At 63.4% G+C, this 24,244-nt stretch overlaps 1 protein-coding gene across 2 annotated transcripts; it reads right to left on the bottom strand.

Moving 5' to 3' along the window:
• Nucleotides 1-12,833: 12,833 nt before the first annotated feature.
• MISP (mitotic spindle positioning) lies at nucleotides 12,834-24,233 on the bottom strand. 2 transcript variants are annotated; one of them, XM_019815183.3, is made up of 5 exons: nucleotides 24,086-24,233; nucleotides 17,817-19,582; nucleotides 17,413-17,516; nucleotides 16,465-16,503; nucleotides 12,834-16,001 (listed from the first exon to the last, which is right to left on the bottom strand). In XM_019815183.3, exons 2-5 carry the CDS (start codon nucleotides 19,528-19,530, stop codon nucleotides 15,906-15,908), a joined length of 1,953 nt encoding a protein of 650 aa, XP_019670742.1. In that variant the 5' UTR covers nucleotides 19,531-19,582; nucleotides 24,086-24,233; the 3' UTR covers nucleotides 12,834-15,905. The 2 variants fall into 2 exon arrangements, with proteins under 2 accessions (XP_019670742.1, XP_044898371.1); XM_045042436.1 differs by lacking the exon at nucleotides 24,086-24,233 and having other exon boundaries at nucleotides 17,817-20,614.
• Between the last annotated feature and the right edge of the window lie 11 nt (nucleotides 24,234-24,244).

The raw sequence follows: 24,244 nt of genomic DNA, 5'->3' as shown, positions 1-24,244 counted from the left end.
GAGTCTCTGCCTGGCTGTCTTCCACGGCGGCCGCCCCGTTTTACCGTCTTCCCATCGCTGCGTGGACGAGGCGCGGACCCTGGGGTCGGACCCTGGCCTCGGTGCCTGGTGGACTCAGGCTGTCGCCAGGCACCGCGGACCACGTGGTGTGTTTTCATCATCCGAGAGCCGGGTGCACGGAGAGGGCTGGGAAGCTGGACAAGTTTGGGCAGCCCCACGCTGCGCTGCCGCCTTGGACTCCGTGGGCTAGTAAAACCTGCCCTGAGTGTTTGCCGCACCACTTTCTTGAGCGTGAGGTTCGTGTCCCCGCGAGGCAAGGCGAGGCGCCAGGGGCCATGACTGCTTGCTCGTCTGTAGTTGCACCTGGTGGCTTCTTTCCAGCGTTTTCTTCCTAAAGTGGGGGCATGGGGAGTGGGGGGAGGGGGAGGGCAGAGCAGGGATTCCCTCCCCCCTCCCCCCCCCCAGCCTGCAGGAGCCCAGGCAGCCTTTTACCCTCCCCTCCAGGCCTCATCACAACTCGGGAAACTGAGGCTCAGGCAGTCCCAGTCGGTCACTCCTCCCAGAGGTGGGGGATATGAAGCATCATCTGCCTGATCCTGGTTTCCAGCCACCTTCAGGGTCCGTCCGGGCACTGGCAACCCGTCTTGATCCCGTGGATTCCTGTGATGGTCTCACAGACAGTGGCCTGAGCTCTGCGGAGGCAAATGATGTCCACACACAGCCCACGGTGTTTACAGCAGCTTCATTCATAATTGGCCAAACTTGGGAGCAAGTGTGCTGCCCTTCCTTCAACAGGTGACAGATAGACCGTGGTCCATCCGGCACTAAGAACAAGCCATCGAGCCACGCAGAGCCACAGCGGAGCCTCAGACGCACAGCACTCGGTGACAGAAGCCAGGCTGAGGAGGCGACACACGGGGTGGTTCCAAGTCCAGGATGTTCTGGACAAGGCAGGACCACGGAGGCACGGCTGCCGGGGTGGGGGAGGGTGAATGGGGGGGAGCACAGGAATTTCGGGGCCGTGGGTCTACTCCGGACGACACCGTGGTGGTGGGCAGGTGTCCGTGACATTCGTCCGAACCCACGGGGTGTGCCGCACCAGGAGTGACCTCGTGTCCCCTGTGGACCGTGGTTCGTCACGTTCAGAGCTGGCTCACCCGTGTGACTAACGTACCAGACCAATGCACATTGCTAATGATGAAAAGACACCACGGCGAGGGAGACGGAGGGAACTCTATGCAGGTCCTGCTCAGTTTTTTGTAACCCTCAAACTGATTTTTTTAAAAAGCCTATTTTTTTTTTTTAAACAAGGATACTGAGAAGCAGGGCGTGGGTCCTTGTAAAGCGAGGTCTGGAAGTGACACCGCTGACAAAAACGAGCAGAGGGTCTGGACAGCTGTTTCTCCGAAGAAGCCATCCGGATGGCCACCAGACACATGAAAAGATGCTCAGCATCGCTCAGCATCAGGGAAACGCACGTCAGAACCACAGTGAGTCCCCACCTCCCGCAGTTCGGAGCGGCTGAAATCCACAGCTCAGGAAACACGAGTTGGCGAGGACGCGGAGAAAGGGGAACCCTCTTGCACTGCTGGTGGGAGTGCAAACCCGTGCAGCCGCTCTGGAGAACAGTGTGGAGGGTCCTGAGAGCACAAATACTGCCCTCGGGTCCAGCAATTGCACCACTAGGTACTTTCCCAGAGGGAGTGGAAGCTCTGGCGCGAAAGCATCTCTGCTCTTCTGCGCTCACGGGGGGGCTTCTCATAGCGGCCCAGACACCAGCGGCCCCTGCCCCGCGGCGGATGAGCGCGTGAAGACGTATCCGCACCTCACATCTTGTCTGTCCGCCCAACGGAGTCCCATCCAGCCTCAGAAAAGGCGATCGGGCCATTTGTGACGAGTGGCGGGGCCCGGAGGGCCTTGTGCTGAGGGGCCCAGCCGGACCGAAAACACCAGCACCGTAAGATCTTACTGCCACCTCAAGCTCACAGGAGCGGAGACGGCAAATGTGGCCTCCAGGGACTCGAGGGGGACAGGGAGAGTCATCAAAGCACAAACTTCCAGTTTACGAGGTAAGAAGGTTCTGGGGATCTAACGCACAGCCTGGCACACGTGGCGGTTGCTGAGAGAGGGTCCCATTCATTGCCGGGCATCCATCACTATTGATAACTTTCAGAACATCGTGTCGCCCAAAAAGCAACGCGTCCCAGCGCCTCCCCCGGCCGCCAGGAGCCCCCTTCCTGTCCGTGGATGAGCCTGCTCCGGACGCTTCACACACGTGGACTCACACCCCCGCGCGGCCTCTCGTGTCTGGTTGTTTCCGTGAGCGTCGCGCGGGGACATCCGCGGGGCGGCGGGGGCGGGCGCCTCGCTCCTGCGCGCGGGCCGAGGGATGTGCGCGTGCGCGGGGGACACGGTCGTCTGTGGACGTGCGCGTGCGCGGTGGGCACATTCCTCTATGGGCGTGCGCGTGCGCGGCGGACACGCCGGAGGGGCGTGGGCGTGCACAGGGGGCGCCTGGGTGTGGCCACCTCCTGCGTACCGCGAGCCCGCGTGTGCAGGTTTGTGCGGAGCTCGGTGTTCGGGGCTCTGATTCGCTTTCAGCCGGGACGGGGGGGGGGGGGGGGGGCGTTGCTGGGTCCCACGGGGAGTCCACGTTTGACCTTCCGAGGAAGGGCCGACCGGTTAACAGCCCAGCGAGGCCCCTCGTGGCGCGGCTGCCTCTCGGCTGCTCTCCGGAGGGGGGTGGGGACTGACGTGTCCTGCCGGTGACTTATTGATGAGCGCAGCTCGGTGGAGCCGGGAGAATTTTCCACGGTTCCCGGTTCCCGTTATAAATGGGGCTGGCGTGAGAGCACGGGCTGCAGGGCCGGCGCGGGGGGGGGGGTCCCCGGGCCCGGGACAAGGCCGCCCCACGCCGGCTGCCTCCTGTGGCATCTGCAGTCCCCGAGTGTGGTCAGGACCACCTTGCTCCCCAGCGGCCAGCCACGCGTGGCTCACGACCCTTTGAGGGGCTGGGATGGCCGCTACCGCCCTCGGGGCAAATGCGGGGGCTTCCGGCTGCCTTCGCGCCTGTGACCCCCACCACCCCACCCTTCCTTCCGGGGGTGCCCTGCAGTCTCGGCCCCCAAAGCGGGGGGGGGGGGGGGGGGAGCGTCTTCATTCCTGGGAAGGTGTGGCTGACCTCAGACCCCCACCCTCACGGGGCCAGGGATGGGGGGCCTGTGTCCCACCGGGTACCTCCTCAGTCGCGAGATGTATGCTCTCTGCCTCCTTAAAAGGTTTGTAAGAGCGCAGGCTGTCCCCTGACAACGTAGTGGTAATAACCAGAGAGGCCGTTCTCTTGGGCCCGACACTCTGGCCTCTGTCGGTGGGAGCCGGTGGGGACTCCGTTTCTCCAGCCGCACCGGCCCCTCCCTCCCCAAGTTCCCTCTTGCTCCCTGAGTCGGGGACCACTGCTCAGGCGCATTTTACAGGCAGGTAAACTGAGGCCCGGAGAGACCGCCCTTTCCCTTCTTCCCCTGGGCAGCAGAGGCACAAGAGGCCTCATCTAGGGGAAAGGAGTACAGGCAGATTGGGGTCCCCACCTTCCCCCAGACTCTAGGTGACAGCCACACGGTTGTTGGGGCCCCCGGGCCAGGGGCAGGCTGCCAAGGGGTGTTTCTGGAACCAGGGGCACCCAGGCCTCTGCTGCCCGACCATGGCTGTTGGGTGACCCTGGACGCGGCCCTGCCAGCCCCTGCTTGTTCCTTGAAGCCCTGGGGTGCGTCCCGCGGCCGGCACCGCCCCTCGGAGAGCCCAGGCGGGGGTCAGGAACCCCAGACAAGCTCCAGCCACACATTCTGTTTGCTGACTCCTACTTTAAGCTTCTTACACATACACATACCTTCTGTCCCTAAAAACAAAGCAACCAGAGGCCTTGGTTTCACCCTAATAAGGTGGCCTGGGACCCGGCAGCCGGCCGGCTCTGTGAGCTCCTGAGCCTCGGTTTCCCCCATCCGCCAACCCGGGTCAGGGCATCGCCTACCACCGTACGCAGGTGGTCATGCGAGGGCTCATGGGCAGGTGTCTGCGGGGAAGGGCAGGCGGGGGCCTGGTCGGCGCAGGGCTCTGGGGCGGGGGCCCGAGCTTGTGATATGCCATCTTCTCTGGAAGGTTCTGTGTCAAGTCAGATGCTGGTTCTGGACAGATGACCCTGGGCCGGCGGGCCACTCTGCGTCTCGCACCTTTCTGCACACTGTGAGCGCTTTTATTCTAAGACACATTTCACAGTCTGTCGGCTGCGGTCACGGTATCCCAGGGACACACGCACATGGAAAACTGTCCGGGGCTCAGACGCACCGATTCAAGACAGGGTCCAAGAACAGACAAAGAGGAAAGAAGCGAAGGGGAGAGCAGCAGCTCTGTGCGCCCAGGGACACGTCGGACGGAGTCCAGGCCCGTCCGTGGGCCTCTGCGTCTGCAGAGAGAAGCTGCAAATGTTAAACCTATCTTTTAATTGAGGTAAAATCCACGTAACATAGAATTAACCATTTTAAAGTGGCATCCACAAGGCTGTGCAGCCATCCTGTCTCTAGTTCCAGAACATTCCGTCTCCAAAGGAGACCCCGTCCCCATCACCCCCTCTCCCCTCCCCTAGCACCACGAGCCCCCTTCCCTTCCGTGGATGATCTGGACGTTTCACACACGTGGACTCACACCCCGTGTGGCCTCTCGTGTCTGGTTCCCTCCCTGAGTGTCATGTGTTCAGGGTCCGTCCCCAGGGTGGCGGGGGTGGGCGCCTCGCTGCTGTTCCTGCCAACATGCGCATGCGCGGTGGACACGTCTGTCCGCTGATGGACAGTTTGCTTCCAGCCCCTTCCCTGCTGTGAACGCCCATGTACACCCATTTTTGTGTCGACACCTATTTCTAGTTCTTTGGGGTTTGTACCTACAAGTAGGGTTCTGAGGCTCCAAATATTTGTGCCCAGAAAGCCTGGGCCGTGATTGCCAGCTGTGCTCGCCCGGCCCCTGCCAGCACCCGCTGTCCCGTGGGAAAATCTGAGAAGACCCGGAGGTGGACCCGGAGGCCCTGGGCAGGGGACACACGTCCTCTGAGAGCCCTGTGGGTGGCCAAGCTCGCATTCCGCACCATGTGGTCACACAAATGACTGACCAGCCGGAGTGGACAAGACATAAACAGAGACCTCCCCGTCCCCGGTCTTTTCCATCCGCCTCGGCAGGAAATGAGGTTTTGTAACTTCAAATGGAGAGCTGCATATGCCAACCCTGCAGATCTGCTCAGAAACACCCTAACGAGGGCCAAGGGATGCGTCTTCCAGAAACATCCCTCGCAGACATCTCCCCAAACCAGGGTCAGGAGCGCAGAGCTGGGGCTGCCGCACCAGGTGACCCTGAACACGTCAGGGTGCTTCGGGCAACATTCATCACTTTATCTGTGAGTGAAGCCAGGCTCATTCCCTCTGCCCTCCCGTGGAAAACCGGGAGCAACTTTGGCGGACTGTCTCCTCAACGATTCACGTTAACCTTCTGGCCTGTAAAATTTATTTCTAATTAAACGTGTAGTATTTTATTTGAAACAACTTGGTTTGTTCAAAGAAACCATTAGGGGAGTCAGAAGGCAAAGCGCAGACTGGGAGAAAATACCTGCAGCACACGTAACCCAAAAAAGGACTCCGGTCTAGAATATGTAAAGAAGGCTCACAGATCAATGACAAAACTCAAACAACCTAATTTAAGAAAACGGGCCAAAAATTTGAACTGGAAGTTCCTGAAGACAGACACCCAAATGACAATGAGCACGTACTTGATGGTCCGTACTGATGGACGCCCGGGTTTTCCTGGACACCTGCTACAACAAACACTGTAGGGTTTGTGGGGTTTGTCTCAAGGTATGTGTTCAATGCTTCGGGGCCTCCGAGTGGAAGTGTTGGGTCACGTGACAACTCATAACTTTTGAGGAAACTCCAGACTATTTCCCGTTGTCCCCACTTCACAGACGAGGGACCGCAGCTCACAGGAGCCGGGAGCCACGCAGCTGAGTCCAGACCTGGAACCTCAGGATCCCCTCCGTCATCTTGGTAACGCATTCCTCGTCCACGGGGGACTTGGCCTGCAGGCTGGTGATGTGGTCCCAACGAGGAACCTAAGTATGGGAGAAAAGTCCCCAGGACCCCTGGTCAGCCTGTGGAGCTCAAGGACACCCCCGAGCCACTCCGCTCCCAGCCAGGTCCTTCCTCCTGCAAAGAGCTCCCAGCGGGGAGACAGACCCTCATCCACAGCTGGACGGAGGTGAGATGGGGGGCTGCTGTGGACAACGGTCAGCAGGTCCTCAAAAAGCTCAACATGGACTCATCATATGGCCCAGTGACTCCACTCCTGAGTGTCCACCCCCAGGAAAGTGCACACACATCCCGGTAAACACTGGACATAGCGTTCACGGCAGCCAGAACGTGGGAATAATGCTAACGTCCATCAGGGGAAGGAAGGACACACGACGGGTCCGCTGCGCACGCGCACGTCCACAGATGACCGTGTCCACCGCGCACGCGCACGTCCCTCGGCCGCCAGCAGGAACAAGACGCCCACACCCGCCGCCCCGCGGACGGACCCCGAACACACGACGCTCAGGGAGGGAACCAGACACCAGAGGCCACACGTGAGGGATCCCATTTATCTGAGGTCCCTAAAATAAGCAAATTCATAGAGACAGCAAGTAAATACAGGTTACCTGGGGCTGAGGAGGGGGGTGACTGCTAATGGGAGCGGATTTCTTTTTGGAGTCAGAATGTTCTGGAAGTTGATAGAGGTGATGGTTGCACAACCTTGTGAATGTACGAGAAACCCCTGAATCGTACACTTTAAGAAGCCCAGCGGTCAGTTTTATGTGATGTGAATTTTGCCACGATGTTTAAAAGTGGGACAATGAAGGCGGCTGCCAGCGGCTGTCAGAGTGCGAGGGTGGGCGCTGCCCGCGGTCACGCACGGGGCCAGGCGGGCCCTTCTCAGGGGCTGGCCATGCTCTCCATTGTCATTGTGGCCGCTCCAGAAAGCAGGGGGGAGCCTCGGTGGAGAGGCATCGTCAGTGTCGTCAGTGTCACCGTGTCACAGCGTGATGGCTCCCCCACCCCCAGACAGGAGGGAGGGACAGAAGTCAGGCAGACTGCAGCACCCCCCACCCTCCACCCCTTCTCCACCTCCATTGCGTCATCCAGTAAACACTTATTTAGCACCTACTGTGCGGGCCTGGGCTGGTGCTCCATTGGGTGACCTCGCGTTAGGTCAGTGCAGAGGGAGGCCCGATCCTGAGGGTCTCACCTCTGGCAGCAGGGCAGCCTGAGACCTGAACCCAGCGACCCCTCCCCCTGCCCCTCCCCCCCGCTGGCACTCCACCAGCGGAGTGGGTCCTGCAGGTGGCCTCTCTCTGGGCCTGCGGGTCTTGGTCTGTGACCTGAGAGCCTGTCTCACTTACTCAGCCAGAAGGTACTGAGCAGCTACTACGTGATAAGTACCTCGGAGCCTCGAAGGGGGTGCGGGATCAAGTTGAAGGGGCATTTGGGGAAGTGTACTAGGCGGAGGGCACCGCGGGTACAAAGGGCCTGAGCCTCGAGTGCACCGGGCGTCCGGCAGGAGCAGCGAGGAGGCCCGTGTTGAGTGAAACAGAACGAGCGATGGGGAGAGAGGGAGCGGGCCGTGCAGGGTCCCGGGGGAGGCACCGCGGAGCCCCCGAGGGCCGCGGGCAGAGCTGGCACCTGCTCGAGCCGGTGCTCACCGGCGCCCTCTGGCGGCCGCGGGGAAACAGACCGTGAGCGGGGCTCAGGGGAGGGGGCTGGTCCCGGACCCGTGTGGGGTCCAGTGGGGCCGTGGGGGTACAGTGGGGGGGGGGGCTGGCTGGGGGGCCCCCTGGCCCTGCTCCACTCTGCCTCCCTCTTAACCCCACAGAACTCCGTCCAGTGAGCCCCTAGAATTCTCCGATGTTGCCAGAGGCTCTTTGCCACATGAACTCTCCAGGGAGAGCTCAGCAAATCCCCAGCAGGAAACCAATGCAGGAAATACAGTTCGCAGAGTCAGGACTGGGGACAGAATGATACATTCTCTTTGTCGTTTAAATTAAGACAAAAGAATGCGTGTGCGTGTCTGTGTGTGTGTGTAACTAAAACGACGCTGTGTTTTAACACACCGACTTTTCAATTTTGCGATATTTTTTCCAACTACTTCAGTGTTCTAGAAAAAATTAATTGAGGGGATTTCAAATACAGAGGAACATGTATAAAGGGCATGTTTTTTTCTGATATGGCTTGGTAAGTCTCTGTCCACCACCACTCCCCTCTTCGATATCTCCACCAGCCTAGGGGCATTTTGTGGGAGCGGGACCACCCTGACCCCTACCTGGGCCCTAAAGGGGCTCTGAAAATGCCTGCCAGTTAGAGCAGCAGGAACTTGAAGGAGGCAGTAGGCGGGTTTCCCTGGGGAGAGGGGAGAGCTGGTGCAGCAATGTTTATGTTGTGCCGCCCCCTGGTGGCAGTGTGCATTTGCTCTCGGCCTCAACGCAGGATAATTGGTCGTTAAGTCCCTGGTTGTCTGGTGAGGATCCATTTATTTACTTTGTCAATAGCGACAGGAGTGAAGAACCAACATTTTTCCAGCATTGACGGTATGCCAGGTGCCTGGTAACCCTCAAGATGTACCACTCCCGCCCCCCCCTCCCCCCGCGCCCCAGGCTGAGGGAAGAGAGGAGCCTCGCGCAGGATCACTGAAGGTTTCCTGGCAGAGCTGGGACTTGAACCTGCGGGCTCTCAACAGTGAAGGGAAACTGAAGTCCCAGTTTGGGTCCTGGAACCAGCTGAGCCTGAAGCCGGTGCTACTTTGACTTTCCAGTTATACAACCCGCTAAATTCTTGTTTCGTCAAAGCCTGTGACCTGAGTTGGCTTCATTTTCTCTTGTGACCCAAAGCTCCCAGGGCCTCTGCCCAAACCAGCTTCAGTAGCAACCCCAGCCACTGCTGGGCCGTCGTGTGACCTCTGGGAGTTATCTGACCTCTGATCTCTCGTGGCCTCAGGGGGTGTAGATGGGATTAAATGAGCTGTGGGCCTTCACCAAAGCCGCAGTGTCACCGATTGTAGGGCCCACCGACATTTTTGGCTCTAGAGACTCAGGGCTTTCCCATCACTTGGAAGGCCCATCTCGTGAGTGTTGGAAGAGTGTTCCCGTGGTGGTGTGGGTGGAGAGGGTTCTCACACAGCGTGGTCTGGGGGCCTTTCCACACGCACAAGTGTCACGGGCCAGAGATCGGCCCCCAACGATACCAGATCCCAATCGCAGGAAACTGCAAATGTTACCTTATTTAGAAGATATGTCTTGGGGCGCCTGGGTGGCTCGGTCGGTTAAGTGTCCGACTTCGGCTCAGGTCATGATCTCGCGGTCCGTGAGTTCGAGCCCCGCGTCGGGCTCTGTGCTGACCGCTCAGAGCTTGGAGCCTGCTTCGGATTCTGTGTCTCCCTCTCTCTTTCTGACCCTCCCCCATTCATGCTCTGTCTCTCTCTGTCTCAAAAATAAATAAATGTTAAAAAAAAAAAATTAAAAAAAAAAAAGAAGACATGTCTTTGCGGACGTGACCGGGGGGCCTTGAGGTGGGCACGTTTTCCTGGAGGACCCAGGCGGGTGCTGACTGGCGGTACAGGGAGGTCTGGCGCCCCCAGCCCGGTGATGGCGTCCGGCCTCCAGGGCTACGGGGACAGGTCCTGATGCCCCGCGCGTGGTGGCCTCAAGACACACACAGCAGCGCTCCAGGCAGCAGAGAGACGCCGGGAGCGGCACCCACCGGCCACGCGCCCGGCCACGGGCCACGCCAGCTCCACCGCCGGACGTCTGGCAGGCGCCGGAAACCCCCCGGACCCGCCCACGTCGCAGACCGGCGGAGACCCGGGTGGCCGCCCGCTCAGCGTGACCTCGCTTAGCGCAGCCAGTCGCACCGCGAAGGCCCTGCTTCCGTGGAAGGTCACGTTCCGCGGTTTGGGGGGGACGCGAATTTGGGGGGCCCTGTTTAACCCGTGAGAGCGGCCGCCTTCGCAGAGTGGGGAGCGGACACCCTCAGACGGGAGGCCTGCTTTTCACTGTGAACTGAGTCCTGCTGGAAAGACTCGGCCGGGCACAGGCTCAGGGGGTGTGACGCCCCCGTGGCCTTCAGCGCCGCGGGGACCGAGTCAGGTGTGGCTCCATAAAACCCAGGCCACCCTGGCGGGAGAACGGGGAATTGTCCAGGCGCGTGAGAACAGCAGATTTTAGTGGAAATGCCCTGATGTTTAAATTTGGCAAATTCTTTGAAATTCTTGTTTTTTTAAATGATTTTAATTATGTTTGAGAGAGAGAGAGAGAGAGAGAGAGGGAGAACGTAAGCGGGGGGAGGGGCAGAGAGAGCGGGAGACACAGAATCCGAAGCAGGCTCCGGGCTCCGAGCGGTCCGCACAGAGCCGGACGCGGGCCCGAACCCACAGACCTGAGGTCATGACCTGAGCCGAAGTCGGACGCTTAACTGAGCCACCCAGGCGCCCCGAAAGACTCTTAAGATTGTAAACCACTGATGGCCGCGTAAGAGAAGCCCGTGTTCTCAATCCAGCCCTCCGGCCGCCAGTGTGGACCCCAGGGGCGACGCATTCCTGCTCACTTCATTTCATCTGCCCATAAATCCTGTGAGCGAAGAGTTACCCCCCTTTTCTGACAGGGAAACCGAGGTTTGGACAGACAAAATGCCTGGTTAACTTATGGCAGCCCAGGGAGTAGCAGCAGGGGGTGAGGTTCGAGCCCAATCTCTGCCAACAGAGCCCACGCCCTAAACCCCACCTTAGGTCTTCTCAGGATGACCAGAATTCTGAGGTGGCCCAAGACCCCTGCCCCCAGTGACACACCCTGTGTAACTCCGTGAGTGTGGGTGGGATTTGGTAAAAGTGGGAGGCTTTTTCAGATGTAATTAAGGTCCCCGAATCAATTGACTTTTGAGTTCATCAAAAGGGAGATCCTGCCAGGTGGGCCTGACCTAATCAGGAGAGCCCTAGAAAGGCCAGAGTGAGGCGACCAGTCAGGTTGTGAACTGTCTGTGAAGGGGCCTTGGGACCAGCACGTGCGTGGGGTGGCCAGCAAGAAAACCGGGACCTCGGCCCAACGGGAGTAAGGAGATAGTTCCAGCAACAAAGGAGCTGGGAAGCAGGCCCTTCCCCAGTGGAGCCTTTGTCTGCACAGGCAGCCCCGTGGGGCCCTGAGCCGAGGCCCCCACACCCCGCGCTGGACTTCCGACCCCCGCAGACCCGGAGAAATGGGCGTTGTTGTAAGCAGCTAAGTGTGTGCTAATTCGTTACCAACTAACACAATCGACTTGATAACCAGTGTCTAGTTTTTACGTTTTGCACTGACGCATCCTGAGGGTCGGCGGTGAAATTTCCCGATGAGCCCCGTTCGTCCCTCCTGCCCCCGCTCACTGCTGTGCTCACTTGTGCGTGCGGCCCCAGGCCCGTCTTCAAGACGCGGGTGCCCTCCGCTCTGGCGACAGTACTTTCTCCGGGTCCTGGGCGAGCAGGGAGCTCCGCCCCTTTTCTCCTGCTCGCGCAAACCGCGGTGCCTTCGCGCCCAAGGGCTGCACGACGTGGCGGCCCCACGTGCCCCGCGGCTGGGGCCTGGCGGCTCCGCAGTCCCCTGTGCTGCCTCGGGGCAGGGGCGTTTGAAGCGCCTGCACCCGGGGTGCCCTCTCCGAGGTCTCGCGGGGGAACCAGGAGGTGGCCAGAGTTAGCAAATAAAAGGACAAGGCATCCAGTAAGTTTTAACTTTGGGTAAACGAGGAGCGATTTTCAAAAGCACAAGTATGTCCCCAATACGGCACGGGGCACACTTCAAGTATGCCATTCGCCGTTGGCCTGAAATGCAAATTTAGCCGAGCGTCCTGAATTTTAGCTCAGCCGGGCGGCCACCCCCGCCAACAGAGCCCTGGCTTCACTTGTGTGAGCGAGGGGCCCCTGCACCCCACCCCCCACACCGGGCTGGTCACGGCTGCAGGAGCCCGCCCCCCTGCCCCCACTCCTGGGTGAGCCCGCCCCCCGCACCCCACCCCCGCTGAGCCCACCCCCTGCCCCCTTCCCTGTTGAGCTCCCCCGCCCCCCCGTCCTCCCCCCATGGATGAGCCCGCCCCCTGCCCCCCCCCCAGCTGCTGGAGCCCGCCCCCTCCCCCCCCTCCCCCACCCACTGAATGGCCAGCGCTGGGAGCAGCTGGAGTCTGAGCCACCACCTGCTGGGACGGTTGTTGCAGAGCAAACCTGGGGGATCCGCGTCCGCACCGCGCGCGCAAGCTGGAGTGGATTATGTAAGAGCGGCTCCCGACTCCCCCCCCCCCCCCCCCAGGCAGCTCAGAAGCCGGCTGGAGGGAGCAGCACGTTTTAGTTGGAAACGTGGTTTGTATTCCAGCCTTTCTAAGGGCCCCCCTTCCGGGATCATAATACACGTGGGAGAACGTCTGTCCCCTTGCACGAGAGAACGAGGGGCCGCCAGGGACGCCTGCGGTGAGGTCGCCTCCCAGACAGACCCTCCCGCTTTGGGGTCCCACCGAGACTCAGGAGACCTGGCAGGGGACCGAATTCCCTCCCCGCCTCCTGAGGGGTCGGCGGTGGATGAAGAATGAAACACAGGTGAGTCACAGACGCAGGACGTCCCGCCCACACCCACGCCACCCAGAGTCTCGGAGGACGCGGCTCGCCGTCCGGTATTTCTAGTTATTTTAAGCTGGCAAGTTGTGGGCTCCTCTGGGTGGTTCCCAAGGGCCTCCGTGTGCTTTCAAGAGACTGAACACTTTTCCTTTAGCTTTTTAAAGATCTTGGCAAAATGCACATAACACAAAATGTATCACTCTAACCCTTTCCGAGCACACAGCTCAGTGGCATCAAGCACACTCACGCTGTCCTGCACCCGCCCCCCCCCACCCGCCTCCAGAACTTTCCATCTCCCCAGACTGAGACTGTCTCCATGAAGCAAGGGACTCCCTGCCCCCTCCCCCACCCGGCTCCCACCATCTACTCTGTCTCTGTGACGGGACTCCTCTGGGGACCCCCGTGAGGGGGGTCATGCAGGACGTGTCCTTCTGTGTCTGGCTCCTGTCACTGCGCACAGTGACCTCCGGGTCCCTCCACGCGGTGGCAGGTGGGAGGACGTCCTTCCTTCCTGGGGCTGGGTCACATTCCAGCGTGGGGATGGACACATTGTGTTTGTCCTTCATCCACGGAGGGACCCTGGGCTGCTCCCCTTTCGCTGTTGTGACTCGTGCCTCCGTGACCTCGGTGGTGCCAGTATCTCTTCAAGTCCCTGGTTCCCGTTCTCTTGGGGACAGACCCAGACGTGGAACCTCCGGGTCACATGGCTGTTGTGTGTTTAACTTCTTGAGGAACTCGTGTTCATTTTGTCGATCAGGCTGAACACACAAGGTCTGCTTCCCCGCCCACATTGCAGGCCCCCCAGGTGGCCCTGGTCACCCAGGCAGGGGGCGGGCGGGTGGGGACACGGCCATCATGCACCCGTGGAACATTCAAGTCTCTGCTCCACCTGGTGGCCCTTGGCTGGGGGAGCGGGACGCGGGTCTCCTGCGTGGGCACTGTCCCAGGGTCGGCATCGAGGGCCGACATCGCCTCTCGAATGGAGTGGCCCCAGGGGCTGCAGACACTGTGTCCTGGAGGGTCCCCTGTCCCCGACTGAGCCCCCGTGGGGACAAACGTGGCCCAAGGGAGCCGGCAGGTTGCAGAGGAGTCTCCCGCTGTGCCCAGACCCTGGTCTGGATGGCAGGGTGGGGGGGCCCCACCCCCAGGCAGCGGGGCCACAGGCAGACCCACGCTGGGGAAGCCGTTTCTGAACCTTCCTCGCGGCACCCACCGGACAGAGCAGGATTCAAGGGCAGAGCAAGTATGCGGGGGGACAGACGGACCGCGTTGGGGGAGGACATCACTCCCTGCAGTGGCTCTCTCTGTGTTTTGCGGGAACCTTCACAGGCCACGGTGCTGGGGGCATTATGGGGGTCAAAGGACAGTCTACTGAGACCAGAGAGCTGGTCCCACCATGGGCGGGGGCCCTCTGACCTAGAGGACTCATGAATGTACCCCTCCATGACATGACCTGTGTGCAGAGAAGCACGGCCGGGCCAGGGGGGTTACAGGAGGGCCCAGGCCATAGGGGAGCCCAGCCCTCCCCACCTCAGCTGGGTGCCTTGTGCACGGCCTGTGCAACAGTCCCAGGAGGCCCTGAGCAGAGGCCAGGGAAGGTTAACCGGGACAGGGGACAAGGAGACTCTGTGTGGTGGGCAGCATAAGGTCCCCAAAGACGTCCCCGTTCCTGGTCCTCAGACCTGCAGACCTGTCGCCTTGCGTGGCAGAGAGGACCTTTGTCAAGGCCGCCGAGGAGGGGGTGACTCTGGGTGCCCTGGGGACCCAGCATCCTCACGAGAGGGAGGCAGAGAGCCCGGCGACCCTGTGCTGCGAGGATGAGGAGGGGCCGCGGGCCCAGGATGCGGCGCCTCTGGAAGCTGGAAAAGTGGGGAGACGGGTCCCCGGGGTCCCGGGGGAACCGGCCCTGCCCATTCCCAGGTGTTAGGACTTCTGAGCCCAGAGCCATCGAACCAGTCGTTCGGGCAGCGCCCCCACGCTAGAGGTCCCGACTCGGGGAGGGTGGTGGCAGGCCCGTTGGCACCAGGTGGCTGAGCCGGCAGGAGACGGCGAGCCCCTGAGGTGCCTCCCTGAAGGGTGGGTGGGGCCCGCACTCTGACGCAGGACAGACTGTAGGAATCCCGGCCCAGGCCCTGCTTGTGGACACAGACCTCGCCTCCTCCCTCGGACTGGGGCCCTGCCTCCTCCCTCGGCCTGTCTCTGCTCTACCCTGAAGAGCCCCTCCCAGCCCACCCCAGGCCCCCACGGCCCCACCCCCGCCCAGCTATTTCAGGCTTTTGCCTCCTGGGCTGGCGGGGGCGGCCGCAGGATTTCTGGAACTGGCCGCCTCGGTTTTCCCTGCAGCGGCCAAGGAGAGGGGGAGCGGGAGGGGCCTGGAGGCTGAGGCCGGCCATCCCTGTGCATGGAGGGGAAACCGAGGCACAGGAGCTCTGGGGACCCCCAAGGCCACCCCAAGGATGGCTGCAGAACCAGGGTTTGGGTCCAGCGTCCACACCTTGCCCAGAATGATCTCGTCTCTCAGGTGGGAGGATAGAATGCACACAGGGCCCAACCAGTGACCCCTCCAACCTCCCCGGACACCAGGGATGCTGTTGGAGGGCCACATGGGGGACCCACTGGCCTCGCCCACTGGACAGGCACTGACGCTGTCACTGCTGGGCCGCGGCAGGGGGGCACAGAGCACGTGGGTCCCCTTCAGCCCTCTTCTCTGCCGGGGGCGGGGGGGCTAACCCCACAGGGCTGTAATTCAGAGATTTGCTGGGTGTGCCACGCGGGGGTGGGGTTGGGGGACAACACAGAGGCCCTCAGACTGGGTGCTCCTCCCTCAGACCTGCGGCTCCCCCAGGGACCAGCCCCACCGCCCTCAGACTAGCAGGGACAATCACATCTGGACCTGGGGGTGGGGGGCGGCTGGTCTCCTCCCACTTGGGGCCCAGAGTGTTTGGCAAAGTCTTAGAAGCAGAATCGAGAGACCTCCCGTTCCATCCCCAGCAGGACACACAGAAAACACAACAATGTCTCCAGGAAGATAAGAACAGGAAAGAGAACCATCAGGGCTGACAATGCATCCGGCCTCGGGGTTGTTGGCCCTGATCTGTGGTTCTGGGGGGGGTGGGTTGGGAGGGGGGGGGTGGGGAGTTTAAACAGGCACCTGTTTCCTAAGGGAAGCGGGGCTCCGGATGGGCCCGCAGAACCCCCAGGGCAGGCCCGGGGCGCCCGGCTCAGCCCTTGCCCTCGTCGGCGTTGGCGTAGATACGGGCTTCCCAGCACCTGGCCTTGGCATTGGTGTGGCGGGTGACCCGTGTGGCCTCAAGGACCTGCAGGAGAGGCACAGAGTCCCCGTCAGGGTCCTGACCCCTGGACGCCGTCCCCCACGGCCAGCTCGCAGGAGAGATCTAGAACAGGAGGGAAGCAGGCCATCCCCTCCTCCGATTTAGACCCCCTACCCCTGGTAACAGTGTCAAGGAGCGTGGGAGGTCACCCTGAGACCCACGGCAGGTGCACTGCCGGCTCTGGCATTTTGGACCCAGTTCATAAACGAATCCACAAGGGCAGTAGAGCGGCCGCTCTCACGCACTGTCCCGTGAGCCTCCTTCTGTGTCTGGCCCAGACCCTCACTCCCCGGCTGCGGACCTCTCCCACGGTCTGTACCCACGGCAAGCCCCCCCCACCCCGAGCGGCTCCCAGCAGAACCCACTCAGGCAGGCTCGGGCCGCACCGCCACGAGAAAGGCACCTGACGGCCCCGAGGCCGCGGCGGAGGGCCCAGGGGCACGCTCACCTCTGAGTTGATGTGGTCGGAGGCGCTGAGGCTGGCATACTGTGGGAAACGAAGACACGTGAGCCCCGGGGCCTGGGACTCCACGCCCGGCCCCCTGGGCCCCCACTTGGGGTGGAGGGGAGGGAGCGCCTTGGCCACCGCGGCCCCCCAGACTCGAAGCTGTGCGCAGCCTGCCTCCCCTGCGCTGCCCCCTCCGTGAAGCCTCGAGGCTCTCTCTGCAAACTCGTCACAAGGGAGACGGGCCCCGTCCCAGGGCTCAGAGGGGGCTGTTCTTACGACCACGCGCATTTTACAGAGGAGGGGACTGAGGGTCAGAGAGGATTTGCCCAGCATGACGGGCCAGCAAGTGGCAGGATCGGACTTGAGCCGGGTCACTGGGCTCCCACGCGGTTCCCCGAGCCGCCAGAGCAGGCGGTGAGGCTAGACGCGGCGTGGTTCCCCCTGGTGGCCCAGAGCCCCCCCCCCCCCCCCCGCCCCGTCCAGGGAGGAGACGGCCTCAGGGGGACCACTGCGGGGGGCGGAGTCGGGTCTGGGCTGAGTCCCCGTGTGGGAGCAGCACCGCCTGACCCTGGCCATGGCGACTCGAGCTTTCTCTGAAGAGCGTGTGGCAAGACGGACGTGGCTCTGAGACGGTACAGGCGTGGCCCGCAGAGCCCCGTGCACGTCACCCGCACATGCTGCGCAGTGGTGACGGTATGACGGTGCTCATCAACGGTCACTGTCGTCCTCGAAGCAGAGCCCGTCCGTCAGACTGACTCAGGGGGACGCCCTCATGGTGGGGACCCTGCTCGGGGGCCTCCGACAGACAAAGGGACACGCGCTGCGCGCTCCCGCGGGGAAGAGGCAGAGGCACGGCCACCCACAGGCAGTGAGGGCGTCGGGCTTCAACCCAGGTCCTACCCGCGTCTCGCTCTGCCCTCCTGTGGCCCTAACGGGCTCCGGACTCACCCGCGGCTCCTTCCTTTTCTTCTGCGTGGGAGCACCCGCCACGCCTGACAGGTGGATGGGGGTGAAGAAGTGGGACTCAGACACGGAGTAGCTGCCCGTGACGCCTGCGCGGGGAGAGGGGGGTGTCAGGAGGGTCCCCGGGACCCTCGACCAGACCCCAGCCCGGGAGGCTCCGAGTCTCTGCCCGCGAGGAAACGGGAGAACGGACGGACAGACGGGCAAAGCACGGGCCGTCGGGGGGACGAACTGGGCAGCAGCGGACGGCGGGGGACACGACACCCTCAACCCTTCGCACCCCTGACACGGCAGAGTTGACGTCCGCCTCCGGAATCCGCAGCTCAGGTACAGAGACCGGCCGCCGGAGCCCCCCAGGTGTTCCCAGCCCCTCCGCCCCCCCCCCTCACCGGAAGCCGCGGAGGAGCTCCTGGAGCCGTCGGGCTCGTCGTCGTCGGTGGCGTCGGCATTGGGCGGCGGGGAGAAGACCTCAGGAAAGAGGGCCTGCCTCCGCTCCTCGGCCACCTCCCGCTCGCGCTGCAGGACGCTCTCCACCTCCTTCTCCAGCAGTTCGGACGACTGGGACCTCTGCAGCGTCGACGCCAGGATCCCCGCGCCCTCCCAGCCTGGGACGCGGGGGGCCGCGGCCTGCAGGGGCCCGTCTGGGACCCTGAACCGCAGGGGCCGCAGGCAGAAATGCTCCTGTCGGATGACCCCTCTCTTGGCCGGCGGGGGCCCCTCGCGGGGCTTGGGGCACTGCGGCTTTGCGCCTGCCGGTTTTCCAGAGGATTCCGAGAGACGCCACGGAGAGCCTGTGGCCTGTGGAGAGCCCACAGCCTCGGCCTCGGCCGCAGAGAGACCCCCAGGCCTGCCGGACGCGTGGAGGGCTGGGCACGCCAGCCGGGGGCTCCCGGGGCGCAGGTGCGGCTGGAGGGCGTCGGCCGGGATGCCGCGGTCCTCCTTCCTCACCGCGGGAGCAGGGCAGGCCGGCCCGTCTTCCCGGGCCAGGCCGAGGATGGAGTCTGAGCTGAGGGCTTTCCTGAGTCCCGGCTGGGGACCCAGGGCCGCCCCGGCAGGCGTGGACGGCTCGCCCAGCTTCAGGCCCTCCCGCCGGTGGTCCTCCTCCCGCTGGGTCTCCTGCACCAAATCCCGCTGCACGTAGAGTGACGGGCGCCCCCTGTCCCGCCGCGGGGCCGAGGCCAGGCCGACCTTGGTCAGCAGTGGCCTGGTGGGTATCTCTACCATCTCCTGCTGGCTGGCCGCCTGCCGTAGGCCTCTCTGCTTTCGCAGGTCTGCCTCCCGCTCCTGGGCCCGCCGGATCTCCCGCTCGATGGGCGTCTCCCCGGGGGGCTCCGGGGACCCCACTCGGGACCGGGAGCCACGGCCGCCCACAGCCCGGGCACCAGGGGCAGCGGGGAGGCCGCCGGCGCCCCCCTTCTCTCCCGAGACCGCGTCCCTCCCCTGGGGCTTCGGGGGGACGGCACACCCGCTGGCCGGGGGCAGCCCGCCCGAGGCCGTGGAGGCCTGACCCACGGCAGGCGGGGCGCACGCAGGGGCCGCCCTAGCTGGAAGGTTCTGGGCGGCCGCTGCACCGGCCTGCTCCAGACTCAAGAACTGCCGTCTGGCCGCCAGGAAGTTGATCTGCTCCCTGTCGACCGCGTGCTCCTCCGGGGGCCCAGACTGAGCCTGGCCGGGGCTCCCGGGGTCCCCGTGGGCAGGCCTGCCCTGGAGCGTGGCCGCCGTGCTGCCCTTCCTGAGTGCCTGGCCCTGGATGACTGCCTGGTGCTCCCGTTCCAGGCTCCGTGGCCGCGTGGGCTGGGCGTCCCTCGGGTGCCGACGGCAGGCCTTCGCCTCCTCTTTGTCGTCACCCTCCCGGCCGAGCCTCCACGGGGCTGGCCGGTCCAGGAGGGCACATGGGCTCCGGGACGCCTTCGGCCCGGCTGCATTCGGCCCGGCCTCTCGGTCAGCAGGCAGGGCCCGTGGCTTGTTCTGGTCCCAGCCGCTGGCCGCAGGCCCCACGTCCACCAGCTCAAACGTGTGGCCGGTGCCCTCCTCCAGGCCCAGGCCACCCACACGGGGCGAGTGAGGGATGCCGAAGATGGGGTATCTGGTCACTCGGTCCATGGCCTGGGGGACTCAGCTGCCCACGGCTCCGGGCGCAGGTGCTCCGGGCTCACTGGGGGAGGAGAAGGGAACAACGGCCAACACGTCAGGGACCGGGACACAGCCCCCGGCCGCTCTCTTGGGGACAGGTGCGATTTCCTTTCCCTCGAAGGCCAAAGTCCTGGCCAAAGGGCCTCTATGATCACTTCGGGGATGGACGCGTGACCCAGCCTGCCAATGACGTGAAATTCTGGTCCTGAGACCTTGCGATTACCCTGGAAAATCGGAGCCCTCCGCCCCCCGGGCTTGTTACCCAGCAAACGGCTGGGGGCCGCACGTGTGCCCTCACGGACACAGCCTGCTTGAGGGCAGCACTGACGCCAACAGGCGTCCTTAAAAAATGCTGTGTGAACTCCTGGATCCAGCCGCACCTGTGGCTCACTCCCGTACTGACTCTCTCAACAGCTTGCCCCGTGAGCGTCTGACATGTTCTGGTGCCCCTGCCCGTTCGTCTCCCGGACTCCTGCTACTGCCCTCTCCCACCCAGCTCACGTGGCCAGACCCAAGGCCATCCCCAGGCAGCCTCCCTGGGCCCCCGTGTGCACGAGCGCACCTGCCTGTCTCCCAGGGTGCAACACATTCTGAGGTTCCTCTTGTAAGATTTCTTTCATCAGCGGGCCTGCCCCTCACTAAGGGATGTCAAGTGGGGAAACTAAGGCTCAGAGAGGGAGGATGGCTGGCAGGGACTCCGGTCTCCTGGTTCCCTCCCCTATACCTGCCTAGAGGGACACTTGGTCCCATCCCGGACAGTCCCCTGCCTCGGTGCCATAAAGCTAGGACGGGCTAGGGAACGCCTTGGACCTTGTCCTGCGGGGCCAGGTGAGGCCACGGAGCCTCTGGCCACACCCTGATCCAGTGCCCCAGGGGGCCCTGGCACCTCTCCAAGCCTCGGGGTTCTGCTGAGCACAGCTCTGGGAACCCCCTCCTATGAAGGCACGCACCTGCTCTCCAGGGCCTCCGTCTGACCTCCGCACAAAACCCAGACTTCGCAGGGGTCCCTACCCCAAACCTGACCCTCTTCCTCCTCCTCCCGCAGCTTCCTCTGCATTTGTGCTGCTGCACAGCCTTCCTAGCTGCAGCCCACAAGACACCTCCTCCAGGGAGCCCCCCACCCCCACCCCCAGATTGCCCCTGCTCTTGGAGCCTGTTGTCCGGGCATCTCCCGCTGCTTGGCCCAGCACCCAGTTTAGGCTTCACCTTTTTACGGCTGAGGAAAGGAACTGGCCGTTCCCAGGTCTTCAAGCAGCCCTTGTCCTTTTCCCATCTCCCAGTTCTATCAGAACCTGCCGCGTTGGGGCCACCTTGCTGGTGAAAGCTGCCCTTCTAAAGAGGAAAACGCAGCCCCGCCCTGAGCTGGAGAGGTGGGGTCAGGCAACATAAAGTCGACCATGGGAACCATGTTCTAACTAACGTGTACTAAGCAGGCGTCCGTATGTATCCAATACTGAGACTATAATTAGAAAGGCAACAGGTAAAGACAAGCAAGCCTGGGTAGTAAATCCCAGCCCGCGGGCCACGCCACTGCCCGGGACCACACAGCCCCCGGGGAGATGCCCTCCCGAAAGTCACGAGGTGGCTACGTCCTTGAGTCTCGTCTTCTGCCCCTGGAAGCCCTCAGCCCAGGAGCCTCTCTTCCCGGAGGGCCCAGATGAGCACCCCCTCCTGCAGCCAGAGCGCAGTATACAGCAGGGAGGTGATAAAGAGTGGCAAGTTTTCTGCAAACGCTGCTCGTTCCGGGCGCCCAGGACCTGGAGGTCAGGGTCACTTCTGCCACAGACCTGGCTGTGCCTCCAGGCCCCCCCTCCGGCGCCAGCCCGGTGCTGACCCTGAGGGCTGGGCGGGCCTGTCCCCACCACGCCCTGGAGCTCCCCGGGAAGGGGGGGGAGGCAGGTGTGCGCGAACGGCGATGAAGGAGTGTTTGCCGAGTGGGCAGGTGGACGAACACCCAGCAGGATTTATAGGCCACTTAGGACATTAACCCCGGGGAGGCGGTGGGGGGACCTGCCCAGAGGCTGTCAGTGGGCCTGGGTGGGGGCCCTGCTTCCTCCTTGGCCCATTCCTCTTGGGTGAGTCACGGAGGCCAGTGGGCGGGGCTCAGGCTGGGTCTTGGGCTCAAGGCCCCGGGGCCCCGCCGGCCGGTACCTCCGGCCTCAGTGTCCACACCCGGACCGGAGGTAGAGTCCGCGGGACTTGGGTCCACCCTGGAAGTCTGCCATGTAGCCAGTATACAGTAGGCACCAGATACATGCTCTCACGGTGGCTGCTAATAGTCTTTAAATGCTGGCTGGACCCACCACTGCTCTCGGGGTGACCCCGGGGCAGGCGTCCTCTCTTGTGGCACCTCAGTGTCCCCGTCTGCAAGCCGGGCCGATGAGGCCCCCACATGGGGCCCGAAGGGGTAGAGCCCAGGGGGTCAGCCTTTTCGGCGCCTCGGAGGCTCCGCACGAATGAGGGGTGTAGCGATCACAGAGCCTCCCGTGTCTCCCGTGGCCCCTCGCACACAGCGCCCCACAGCAGCGTCTCATTTGCTCCTCGTAAGAGCCCGCGGCGAGGGGGCCGTTCTTGTCCCCAGTCAACAGCAGAGGGAACCGAGGCCCAGAGAGGGCAGGCTGTTCACCCGAGACCACACAGCCGGGCCGCAGAGCAGCAGGTCCCGAGGCCGGAGCCTGCATTCCCAGGCAGCCGCCTCCTCTCCCAGGAAGCCCCCCTCCCCCATTGCCCCTCCCAGCCCCACCCCGTATCACGTGGATACCAGACTGAAACTGGGTTTATGGCCCCTGGTGCCACACATCTGCTTCCTTGGCACTGGCCTCCTGCCCTCGGGCAAAGGCCCGTTGGAAGAGCTAAGGCTCAGAGCAAGGTCACCCAGCAAGGAGGGTCCTCCCGGGGCCCTGGCTGGGCAGACGCCCCAACACCTTGAGACACCCAGACTCCGCCCCAGCCGCACGGGTTCCCAGCCAGCCCCCTCACAGGGCCACCCCCCATACCCCCACATGCCCCCACCAGACCCTGAACCCCAGCTGGGCCCGGGGCGGGGTGGGGGGGGACTGAGGCACCTCCCTCCCTGCGCCCCGCGGATCCCACAGGTGAGCACAGGCTACGGACTGACGCGTGAACGCCCGTCCCAGACACAAAGCCCAGTCTACACGGGACCCCCACCCTGCCCCCACGCCGGGTCCCGACTCACATGCTGCCCCTGGGCCCTCGCAGCCTCTGGGCCTGGCTCTGGTGCTGTCGACAGGACAGAGACCGGAATCCCGATGCCCTGCCCACGGGTTGCCAGGGGACAGGGCCCCGCCTGGGGAAGCAGGGGCACCCCCTCCCCCCCGGCCCCACCCGGGCCCGGGAAACAAAGTCCAGAGGAGGAGGGAGAAAGACGATACCCAGGCAGGGAGGACGGCCGGCGCCACGCCCACTGCCTGCCGGCCCCCGGCCCCCAGGCCTCCAGCCCCGCGGAGCCGGGACTCACTGGAAAGCACCTTCCAGCTGCTCTCAGGCCCTCCGGCACCCCAGAGAGGGGGCACCACGCCCAGAGTCACGCAGTAGGTCCTGGGCCAGCCCCCACCCCATGCTCCAGGCTCAGAACACCCTTTGGGGCTCCTACCCCAGAGAGCCCCTTTCTGGGGCTCACCCAGCCTGCTAGCCTCTGCGGGGGGTTTCGCTGGGCCGGGGTTCAGATTCCACTTAGCCTCTCTGAGCCTGTCCCCTCCTCTGAAATGGGCATACGTCACAGAGCAGGGAGGATGCCCCGGCCATTTCTACATGAAGGACCCAGAGTGCCGGAAAACATTGGCAGGGTGGGCAAGGCCCAGGCCCCCCTGACGGATGGGGGCCCCAAGGCTCAGCATGGGCAGCGGGGCCTGCCGGGCGCTCAGTCATCCAGCCTGATTCTCGGCCAAGGTGCAAGGAACTTGCCGGGGCCGCGGGACCCCGGCGTCTCTGTGGGCCTGGACCTATCGGCCTGGCGGTCAGTCTACAGGGCAGGGACACAGTGGACGGGGCTTTAATCCCCTGCTCTGGGGGGTCTGTCCTGACTGCCTCTCGCCTGGCTGTAGGGACCACCGGGTTCTTCCGATCCTGCCTAAGGGAGGAGGGTCAGTGTGGGACTCGAACCTGAGTCCCCCCCCCCACCATCGTATGCTGCTCATACTGGGCAAGTGAGGCCCAAAAAGGGCAGAGACTGGATCACCCAGCATGTTGGGGCACTGGAGACAAGGACCCAACTGCCCTGCTCCCAGACTGAGGAGGCCTCCCACTCAGAGTTCATAAAGCCCATTGTATAGATAGGCAAACTGAGGCCCAGGGGAGGCAGCAACTTCCAAGTTCGCCTAGTGAGACAGAAGTGCGGGGTGGCAGCCTCTGTAAACACGTCCCACCGTCCCCCTGCCCCGCTCCCGGGGACCAGTTTCTCTGCAGAGCTTGGGGGCCCAGCACGGGCCATAGAACCAGAGGACTCCACAGTTAGCAGGAAGCAAGTCCTGCCACCACCGGCTGCCCCCTTACCTCCAGGCCTTACCTGCCAGGTGCCGCTCACGTGGGTGCAGGTGCGGTGGGCACTGGGCACCGGGGTGAGCCCAAGGGAGCCCGGGGCTGCGGTGCAGAAGCCTGCTCCCTCCTTCCGGCCTCCTTTTATGGCCCGGCTGCCCTGGTGGGGCCACGCCCACCTGGCCACACC

This window comes from Felis catus, chromosome A2 (genome assembly GCF_018350175.1).
Source record: "Felis catus isolate Fca126 chromosome A2, F.catus_Fca126_mat1.0, whole genome shotgun sequence".
NCBI classification, from domain to species: domain Eukaryota; kingdom Metazoa; phylum Chordata; class Mammalia; order Carnivora; family Felidae; genus Felis; species Felis catus.
The sequence above is the reverse complement of the archived record's forward strand: the minus strand, read 5'-3'. Positions and strand labels throughout refer to the sequence as shown.